The 11,382-nt window shown below is 33.3% G+C and overlaps 1 protein-coding gene across 1 annotated transcript; it reads left to right on the top strand.

The window, feature by feature from the left end:
- Positions 1-1,404: 1,404 nt before the first annotated feature.
- Positions 1,405-4,865, top strand: LOC149257963 (germin-like protein 8-2). Its single transcript, XM_089370487.1, has 3 exons — positions 1,405-1,534; positions 1,646-2,171; positions 4,847-4,865. The coding sequence occupies exons 1-3, from the start codon at positions 1,405-1,407 to the stop codon at positions 4,863-4,865; spliced, it is 675 nt and encodes a 224-aa protein (XP_089226613.1).
- Positions 4,866-11,382: the final 6,517 nt, after the last annotated feature.

Below are 11,382 nucleotides of genomic sequence, written 5' to 3'. Positions count from 1 at the left end.
CATTCCTAGATTTTCTCAATCTTGAGATTTTCTCAACAGTGGAGCTCCAAAGTTTGTTCAATAATTTCATAATATCCTATTCATTTATTGGTCCATCGAAGCAAGTCCCTATATTCTCTCATTCTAAAGAACTTCAGAATTTACTCAATAATCTCTCAATATTCTGCAAAATAAATAATATTAAGCACATAATAAGAAATTAGCTCTAAATCTTTTAAATCTTGTTTAGTTGTCCTTGAATGTTGGCTTTGTTCGTGGTGTTATGTATCTTGCTCAAACATAGTTTGATTTTCATTTGCATTATGAGACAAGCCCCATGCGACGTCAGTGCATGAGGAGAAGAAGGGGAGGATGGGGAGGATGAGGCCCCAGGGCCATAATCGAGCCCATCAGTAAGCCCAAGAGGTTGATGAGTCATTTCACTCTTATGTTCCTCTTGATATTCATAGTAAATTTGAGAACCTTGAGACCATGGCAGCTAGAGAAAGAAACTTCTTCTCATATTCAGAGCTAGTGGAGGAATGTGGGCAGTGGAATTTGGATACTAGCCACGCTGAAAAAAGTAGTATCTTTTCATTATTTATTTATTCGAAAATGAAAACCTTGATAGGAAGTATTCTTATGGAAAAATAGGATGATAGGTATAATGTTTTTCCTAGCCTTGATGATGTGAAAATAGAATAGCAGAACTTGTAGAATTGCTCTAAAAAATACTAGTAATGGTAGTAGATAGTAGAACTATGCACTGAAACTTTGATTTTGTTAAGCAATACAATCTTACTCTTTATATATATATATAATAAACACCATTATCAATTAATTATTTTGTGTGATTTAATATTAACTTTCAAACTGTATCAAACTCTGGATAATTGTACAATTTTTTTAGTTTGAAAAAGTAAAACATGTTATATGAAAGCAGACTTTTTCATTTTAAAAGACAATCTAAAACAAACTCCGGATCATTGTACAATTTTTTTAGTTTGAAAAAGTAAAACACGTTATATGAAACCAAACTTTTTCATTTTTAAAAGACAATCTAAAACAAATTAGATAAAGGTAGACATTTTCTATTTTTGAATGTCGAAAGAAAATACGCAACTGACCATATCCTCCCGACAGACATATATATATAACTATAAACTATAGACTCTAGACTATAAACTATAGACTCTAGACTATAGACTCTAGACAAAACATAACTATAAACTATAGACTCTAGACTCTAAGTAACCAGAACTCTGACACAGTCGTATGCGGCAGAGGGGATTCGGTGGGTGGACCTGCAACACCGGGTCATTTACCATAGTTATAAAAGGGAGCAACGCTCTCCATTCATAATCAAATTCAGTCCATCTCTATTTATTTTCGAATAGAAGAAAAGAAAAATAGTGAGTTACAGCCATGGAATCCTTTCCGGCGTTAGCAGTTGCAGTACTAGTGATCTTATCATACGCGAATAGTATTGTTATTGTGCGTGCAAGTGATCCAGATCCTTTACAAGACATTTGCGTTGCTGATATGCAAAGCAATGGTAATGTTTCCATGTTGTAATTATGTATGTCTTGTGCGTTTGCGAATGTCTGCTAGCTGATCATGGGTGAATGACATTTTATATATATATTGTTTGATTTGAATTGTGCAGTTATTGTGAACGGGTTTCCATGTAAGAATGCGATGACGGTGACAGCAAACGACTTCCGGTTGAGGGGCCTAGACAAACCAGGAAATACGAATAACCAGTTGGGATTCAACGTAACACCAGCTTTTGTAACGCAGCTACCAGGCTTAAACACCTTGGGAATCTCCTTGGTCCGCCTTGATTTCGCTGCTCCTCTCGGCCTCAATCCTCCTCACACGCATCCGCGGGCCACCGAAATCTTGGTGGTGATCGAGGGTACTCTCTTAGTTGGCTTTATCACCACTAACAACACTCTGTTCTCCACAACGCTGGAGAAGGGAGACGTGTTTGTGTTCCCTCGAGGTCTTGTGCATTTCCAACAGAACATTGGCCCTGTCAACGCAGTGGCCTTCTCTGGACTGAACAGCCAGAATCCAGGAACTCAGCAGGTTGCGCCGGCCTTGTTCGGAGCCTCTCCTCCTGTTTCTGCCTCTGTGCTCGCCAGAGCTTTCCAGATCGATGACAAGCTCGTCCAAATTATCCAAAGCAGGTTCACATCCTCATGATCTTGATCCGATGCTGTCATCGCTCTTTCCTTCCTTCAATTGAGGTGGTATTTATATAGTTAAATAAAACCAACCTCCCGATGTTGTTATCTGAGAGACGTAATTATAATAGCAGACGCTGCGTTTAATTATAATATAAATAAAAGTTCAATATTTCAAATCTGACGCTGCGTTTGATACACGATTGATTGACAAAGACTTGGAAATACATATCAGTGTTAATTTGGATTATGAAATTTCTCATGTTAATCAATATTCAACTGTTCAGAGGAAGAAGTCGTCCACCATTCTCACAAAGAGAACAACATCCTTCTTTTAAAAATGTAGTCTACTCAAAACTGCACTGCAGGAACGGCTTTGATACACCGCCTAAATTACCAAGAACTACATAGATTATAGAAAAAATTGAACAAAAGATCAAGTAATAAACATCACTGACACAGGATTTTTCCACAATTCGACGATCATGTACAAAATATTGAACGAGCAATAAAATTCATTCTCATTGGACGGCCTCTTGCCATTGTCATATTCACTTTGCTATCACTCAAGTTTTAACATGTTGGATAATTCTTAATCATGTGAGCTCTGTCATGTCATGTTTTCACACATTATGAAATGTAACGTCAGCTTCCATTTCAAGAATGAACCTTCAACCTGTTTCCATTATTTATTTTTCATGCCCCGGTCATCTACCTAGCAAAACTGTCAAACTTAGCGAGTACGTTATTCAAGAATTCAAGGCATTTCATGTCTCCATTGTACATGAAGACGCAGGCAGTAGAAGCAGGTGAGCTTAAGAAAAACCCATCTTGGCTTTGAACATCCATTATTCTATCCAAAGATGACAACAATGTTCCACCATGAATTTCCTCCTTTAGAGACTGCAAATCCTATTGAACATTTATTACAATTTGCAACAAGTAACGTGATCCAATTCGGTTATTTCATTAACATGACATCAATTGGAATTTGAATATGAATTGCAGGAAGGAACTCTTGCTTTGCTAGTCTCTCCTGCAGTTTCTTCTGGAGTAGAGTTACGTAACGTAGATCGTAGCAAAGTCCAAGGCCGAGACATTGAGTTTCACTTAACAAGGAAGGGAAGATGATCTCAAACTCTGTTTCCATGCTTTAATCTGAAATGCTACATATAAATTATTGAGTATTTGTGTGTAACGCTTACCCTGATCTAATTGTGTATAAAGAAAATTTATAATTCTTATACGTTTTAATATTTTTATTTTAATTGAGTTAAATTTGGTATATTTTTATTTTTATTATTATGATAAATATATTTACTTAATGTGGACAATTTTTCTTACATTACAATTTTTATATAAATCCTTTGTATAAAGTTGTAAAGATTTTTTCTAAATCCCCTATATAAAGTTGTACAACTTCTTTCTATACAATTAAATTGTTGATAAACTTTCAAAGATATTAAAATATTTATATAAATAGTGTAATTATATAAATTAAATAGTTAGTAAATTTTTAAAAACATCAAAACATTTATTTTTTAATTAGTTGGTAAAGTTTCAAAGACATCAAAACATTTATTTCATATATATTTTATATGGTCAAGATTAAAGTGAATCATATAAATTAATTAACCAATAATTTTACTATTATTAATTATAAAAACAATATCTAACCATGGAAATACTTAATTTGTAAAAAAATATTTTGTTACAATATCATGCACCAAAACCATTATTTATCAATACCAAATGACTAAAAAACCTTAACTCATTTCATATTCAATATATTTATATATGTTTTATTTTAATTTATTTTTATAACATTTTAGAAACCAAATTAAAAAAAAAGACATAACTATTTTAACATAAACCTTAACCCTCTATCCTTATTACTACTGAAAATATTCCATAAATATTTTGTAGAAGTTAAATCCCTGCCATTCATCTATCAATTTTACATGTATAATAAAAAGGTCACATGACCCAAAATTAATAAATTGTAACTTAACTCTGATTTGAACAATGAAAATGTGCCCATAAATCATGCTTTGGGTGCATTAAGTGTAATTAATGTTGGTTTAAGACGTCTTTACCTAAAATTAGATCATTTTCCAAACAATAAATGACTCCTATGAGGGATAGTGCCTCCTTATGATAAGATATAAACAAGGGTGAATGGGATTATTTTCCAAACAATAAATAACTCCTATGAGGGATAGTGCCTCCTTATGATAAGATATAAAGAAGGGTGAATGGCGTTTGGATAGAAGAAAAGAAACTTTATTTTCTCTTTCGGCATATTTTTTAGGATTTAAAGTATTAGTGCATTATAAAAATTAGCAAATGATGATTTTACAAAAATTGTATATGAATTTAATGAATTTTCATAAAATCACATTATGATATAAAATAGTGTAATTATATAAATTATTTTAGATCCATTTTAATTCAGGATTTATCAAGTTTAGAGAGATGAAATCTATTTTCATTTAAAAAAAATACATCTTAAAAAAATCCCCAACGTTTAAATTTTTTTAATGAATCTAAACTAATATATATATATAAATAATACTCCAAAAAAATTATTACTTAAAAGTTATTATTGATAATATTGAAACAATATTTAAGAGATGCTTTGTATTTAAAAAAAATAAAGTAAATAAACTTTTGTTTAGATATTATTTTAAAAATTAAAAATATATAAAATAAAATAATAATAAAAAATTTAAATTAATTTTTTAAATAAATATTAGAATTTATATGTTAAAATTTTTAAAATTTAATATTATTATATAACATATATATATGCATTTTTGTTAAATCTATTTCAAAATAAATGAGTAGAATCATGTACCGAAAAACAATACATACATACCTAAAATTAAAATAAAAATTAAAATATTTAAAGAAATAAATTATGTATATATATGCAATTTTATTAAATTTATTTCAAAATAAATGTGTAGAATCATGTACCTAAAAGCAATACATATATATAAAATAAATATTAAAATATTTAAAGAAATAAAATTATGTATAAAAAATAAATATAAACAAAATAAAATATGGAAAATATTAGAATTAATTAAGAAAGTTAGTTTTTTTAGATTCGGTTGTTTGTTGTAGAATAAGATTCTATTATTTAGAGAGTGGTTCAAACCACCTTATTCATGTGCTACATGTGCTAGTTTATATATAACTGACTTTTGTGTGAATAAATGTAGAATGTTTTAAAAAACAATCTCCAAATACAATCTCTCACCAAAAGACTGCCCACCATTTAATTCTTTATTTTTATCAGAAAATTATTTAACCCAAATTCCATATCTTGTATTTTCAATTTAATATATATGTACATATGCTAAATTCTATATTAATTGTGATGCAAACTCATTAATATATAATCAAAGTGATTGGGAAGCAACGGACTAGATAATAGAATTATCGAGAAATATCAACGACATTTTAAGTAGTAGACCGAAGGTGAGGAGTAAGTTTTTGAGTGCGAAGAAAACAATAAGATTTTTCAATTTCCAATCTAATCCATTTATTAATATAAAACAAGGCTTTGCATGAAATCTTTATTAGATTTTTGTGTTCAGATTAGTCTATGACACGTTAAATTCAATCCAGTATTTTTAATTATACAGCAAGATGTGGACATTTAAATTGAACTTGCCATGTTCAAACAATAAATTATAATAATATTTAATTTTAGAAAACATGGATAACTTTTTTTTTTACATATGTATTTTTTTTTGCATGCAACATATCACCGGTGGACCTTGGAAACTTTTCCTAAATAATTTGAGAGAAATAAAAAAAATATCTAATGTGACCGTGTGCTAACGAAACATTATTAATAGAGTTAAATTTTGTTTCGAATTATTACACATTATTTACATATGCATCTAATTTTAGAAGTAATGACCTATATTAGATAATGATTACTTAAATTGAACTTTCAACATTTATTTGATTTCATTTGTAAAATAGAAGTAGCACAAAATTACCAGTATACACACAAATCTAAAACAACAAAACAAAAATTATATAACATTTATAGATAAGTCAGTGACAAATAACTACAATTTTATAAAAAAATAAATTATCAACAGATACTAATATCAAAGCCATTTTTTTTGGCGGTTGGAACTGGTGAATTTGTTTGTCTCTTTAATTTTGTGGGTGACCTTAAAAATTCCGCGGGAAAATTTTACCATATTATTTAAATAAAATGAAAAAAATATAAAAAAGGGGTGGCAGGCTGCCAAACCCAACGAAATTGTTATATGATATAGTCAAACGAGGTGGGTGGGCCACATAATGGTGAACCCACCCAACCAAATGGCACATGGCATAATATAATGGGTCGGCAGGGTTTGAATTCACGTCAACAATTAGCCAACCCACCCAATGTGGCAGCCCAATCAAAACAAAACCAAAACTAAACACGCCTCTACCACCAAATTGCCTAAAACACCAAAATCGTTATGTAACCACACGAAATTTCAAGTGAGGGCACAGTTGGAACCACCGACCTCTCTTGCCCTACTTAACCCCAACACCAATGGCCCAAGTGGCTTGTCTTTGTATTGTTTGCGCAAAAACTCATATTTAAAACCAAACATTCATTCACCCAAGACAGAAGAGGCAGCGTTGAACCCAACAATAGCGAAATCCGGATGGAATATTTTTGAAAACATAATCTTTTTGAGAATATTCCTTTTGCAGAGGATTGAGGAATCTAAAATATTCCTTAGAGACTAATTTTTTACAAAGGCAAAATGATGCCGACTTTATAGTCATTTAATCAGAGTTTTACAAGGAGCACGATGGTGGACTCATAATGGTCATATGACCAGCATACTTTCAGGGAGTCAGCAATAAGGAATCTTTGGAGAATCTTTGAGATTCCCGAGGGTCCAGATTTGACAGTGTTAGAATGGGGTCAAGTTTATAGTTGTTTGACATGATTTCGTGCCACAAATTCAACGATGATGTCTGTTTTTGTAACTAAGATTTGCATTTTCAGGCCATGTTCGGAAGTGGAGGTATATGATGCAGTGATGCCATGTCCTTCTTTTGATTTGCTGAGATGATGATTTTGTTGTTGATATCCTTGTTACCATTATGTTGAAAGATACTTGTATGCCATGTCATGTGAGAATTTATTGGCTTGTCATGCTGAAGGAGGACCCATATGAGTGAAATTTATTATAGGAGAACGTCTCATGGAGGGAAATGTCACTCTATTTGAGGGAGTTTATCCCTGTAATGACAAATAATGTACCATGTACTTATCATCATTCTTCAACATTTAAAGAAACAACCTCCCCACTCTTAACATCTAGCACGGAGATGTAACCCACACTGGGTGAACTTCATTATCAACTTGTTTATGTTATTTGATTTGATGGTTGTCATTATGTTTCCTCTTCTTTGAAGCACGCACATATGATTTTTCATGCTCTTTCACATGTAATTATGCTAACAACATAGAAGTAAAAGATCTTGGTTAATTCTAGTAACGGAGAGAATTCGGATCAAACTATGAAAGCAAAGTGCCTATGGAGTCTCTGGTATTCTCAAATCCATCTTAAAGGTTTAAATGACATTCTGGAGTGACGATAAATAAAGGAAAATCTTTGGACGTAATTCTGGAAGCAATTTAGGGAAATTTGTGTTACTACAAGATTGTTGCAAGATACCTCCATTCTGCTACATGAAACTTCTAGCAAGCTTATTTCTTGAGTTAACCTGCTAAATTCCTAAGCTAATAAAATTAAAATGTCGTAGGAATTTCTTATATTAATTTTAATTTTTTAAGGATTAAATCTATGTGGAACCAACTTGAAAGATCTTCATTAGCATGTGCTAAAATTTAGCAGAAATTTACAACTAAACACCAGAAATTTCAGAACAATGAACTAGTAAGTTCATTTAAATACCCAAATTGCTCACCTAATATAGGGAAAAATGCTATGGGGTGAATTTATTATTATTAATTTGAATGTTTTTAAACCTCAATATAAGTGGAATAAACTCAAAATAGGTTCATTAACATGTGCTAAAATTCAACAAAAATTTATTACTAAAACCAGAAATTTTAGAATTATGAACTAGTAAAGTAATCCAAGTAACTCAATGATGAATATGACTTTGTAGAGTTGTTATAAGGATGCTTCATAATTTTAACTATATGTATGACCTAAAAAACAAATTATTTCAATCATTTAACTAATTTAACCTACAACAAATGAAGCATGAATACTAAATGAAAAAATAGGAAATGCAAGAATAAGATATGTAAGTGACTAAGAAATGCAAAGAAGATAAATAAATTGTATAGTAGGGACCTGAGGCTCCTAGGATGACCAATCCCAAGGATACTAAAATTGCTATGAGGGAAACCAAGCCTTAGAAGCTGGAAATGAAACCAAACTTCATTATTGAGATCAAATCAAGTACATCCTTGCTATAAATAAAAGTAGAATTGCTAGATAACAAATTTTCTTCACAAGACCAAAAATTTCATGCCCCTAGGAGCTAATTTGAATTGGTACTTATACAATTTGATGGGGAAGCATCCCCCTTGAAAGGAGGCATCTTTCCCCTCCAAAATCCCTCAAATGTGGATCTGGTCGTCAACAATAGGAATCTTCTTTAAATACTGAGTTTTGATTTCTCTTGTAGCAGGGAATACATCCCTAGATTTTCTCAATCAGTGGAGCTACAAAATTTGTTCAATAATTTCATAATATCCTATTCATTTGTTGTTCCATTGAAGAAAGTCCCGAAATTCTCTCATTCTACATATCTTCAAAATTCATTCAATATTCTCTCAATATTCTACAAGTTAATTAATATTAGGCACATAATAAGCAATTATCTCTAAACCTTCCGAAGAACTTATTAAAGCTAAGAAAACATTACTATGTGTAAAAGGAGAGATTTAATATAGCCTTTATGTGCCTAGGAAATGTTAGATGGGCTTTATTTTGCACCTAATTGGGAAGCCCATCACTAAGTTCCATTGAGGCATGGGTGCTTGCTTATGTATAATTTTTTAGGCTAGTGGGTCGTTGTATTGATACATTGTAAGACCAGAGTTCCCATGTGATTAGGCTAGATAGCCTATGTGGGAAAAGTTCGGTGAGCCTAGTATACATATTATGTAAATACAATGGGATTAACATAATACCACCATGGTTGTAGATCGAGGTACGAAAAGTGTATGGGGGGCTAGGACTCCATGATCAAAAAAGTGCTTTGATACATTATAATATTATAATATATCATTAAAAAATGTAAATGTAGGGAGTACCATCCCTATAAAATGGTGGTTCCCCTATTCAATTGGATGTGGATAAGTGGGGACAAGTGTTCATATGTGAGGGCCTAGATGGTAATTAGAGACTCCTAAGGGTAGTAGGAACTCTTGGAAGCTGCATGGTCTGGGAAATACATGGTCGACCAATTTGGTCACCCTGGAGGTAGTGGTATCACCCGATGGACTACTAGTGAAAATAAGGGGGTGCATTAATTGAGTGTGGGGCTAATGGGGCATGTGAGATTATTGGTTAGCGGTTGCTATGGTTTGGTACCTTGGCCCTATTTGTATCTAGTTGTGGATATGTACCTGGCTTCAACAGGCGTTACCATCATGGAGTAATGTCCCTAAGGATGGTATGTCTAAGTCCTATAGCTAGTCAACAAATTTCATAAATAAGTGCTTGAAACTTGTCATCTACATGTTTTATGGATTATATAGCATGTTACTTTACTGTGTTGTCATTCTTTATGTTTGTATATTGTGATTATGGTATCAGAGTCAGAAGCAGTGGCATTGTGTTAAAATTGGCAACTAGGGCCAAACTCCATGTGAGTCATCTTATTTGTGGTAGCTGATATTTTTCTTGGATCCCTCTCATCGAGAGGTGTAGGATTTATCTAAAGATCATCCGATTCCGATAAGTATTCATGGAGTTATGAATTTATTTGCGTTATAAGACAACTCATCAAGGTCGGCCAACAACCAAATAAACCCCACATGTGCTCAACGTTTTAGTATAAATAAAGGTGGCCTTCAAGTCATTTCAACACACTTGGGATCTCTTCCTCTCTCTACTTGTCTTTTGGGTTTAGTAGTAGGAGAGATCCTAAGGAATAACGTTGCCCTGATCCAGAGAGCAGAAAAGCCGAAAAAGCCGTAATTGCCAGAAAAGCTGGAAAAGTTGGAAAAGCTGGAACTGTCGGAAAAGTTGGAAAAGCCGAAAAATCCAGAACTGCCGGAAAAGCCGAAAAAGTCGGAAAAGCTGGAACTGCCGGAAAAGCTGGAAAAGCCGAAACTGCCGAAATTGTCGGAACTGCCAAAACTGCCAGAATTGTTGAAACTACAGAAACTACCGAAACTGCCGGAAAAGCCGGAACCACCGGAACTGTCGAAACTACCGGAACTGCCAGAATTTCCAGAAAGCCAGAACTACCGGAAAATCCGGAACTGTTGGAACTGCAGAAAAAGACGGAACTTCCGGAACTGTCGAAAAGCTAGAACTACCGGAAAAGCCGGAAAAACTGAAACTATAGGAAAACTCGAAAAAGTCAGAACTACTGGAAAATCCGGAAAAGCTAGAAAAGCTGGAACTACAAGAAAAGCCAGAAAAGCCAGAACTGCCAAAAAAGCCGGAACTGCTGGAAAAGTCGGAACTGCCGAGAATAACCAGAATTGTTGGAACTGTTGGGAATAGCCAGAACTGCCAGAACTGCTGGGAACTGCGGGAACAGACGGAACATCTGTCTCTAAAGGAGAGCAGCATGCAAGGGGCAACTAACTAACATTGGAACATTTTTATGATACTTAGTAGCAAATACACCAAGCATGCAATGTTACAGCTAGCATGCAAGGGACAACTAACATGCAACAGCAAGCATGCTAAGGACAAAAAACATGCTAGGGACAACAAGGAAGCAAGGGGCAACAAGCAAGCAAGGTGCAACCAACACATAGGTCAAGATGGCAACATGGTGCTACAATGGCACATAATGCAGTATAATGAGGGGTACAGTCATGATTAATGAAGCGTGATGAGATGCAGCATAGTGATGATGGGTGAAGCATGGTGCAGTGCGGTAAGGTGCAGCATGATGACGAAATGTAGCTCAATGATAGGTGAAGGAGTCACATTGGAGAATCAGTTGAAGAAACATG

The sequence above is a fragment of the Pinus tabuliformis genome, chromosome 6 (assembly GCF_031772625.1).
Source record: "Pinus tabuliformis cultivar Carrire ecotype Pingquan chromosome 6, CPIR1, whole genome shotgun sequence".
In the NCBI taxonomy this organism is placed as follows: Eukaryota; Viridiplantae; Streptophyta; class Pinopsida; order Pinales; family Pinaceae; genus Pinus; species Pinus tabuliformis.
This window is presented reverse-complemented; position numbering and strand designations above follow the sequence as displayed.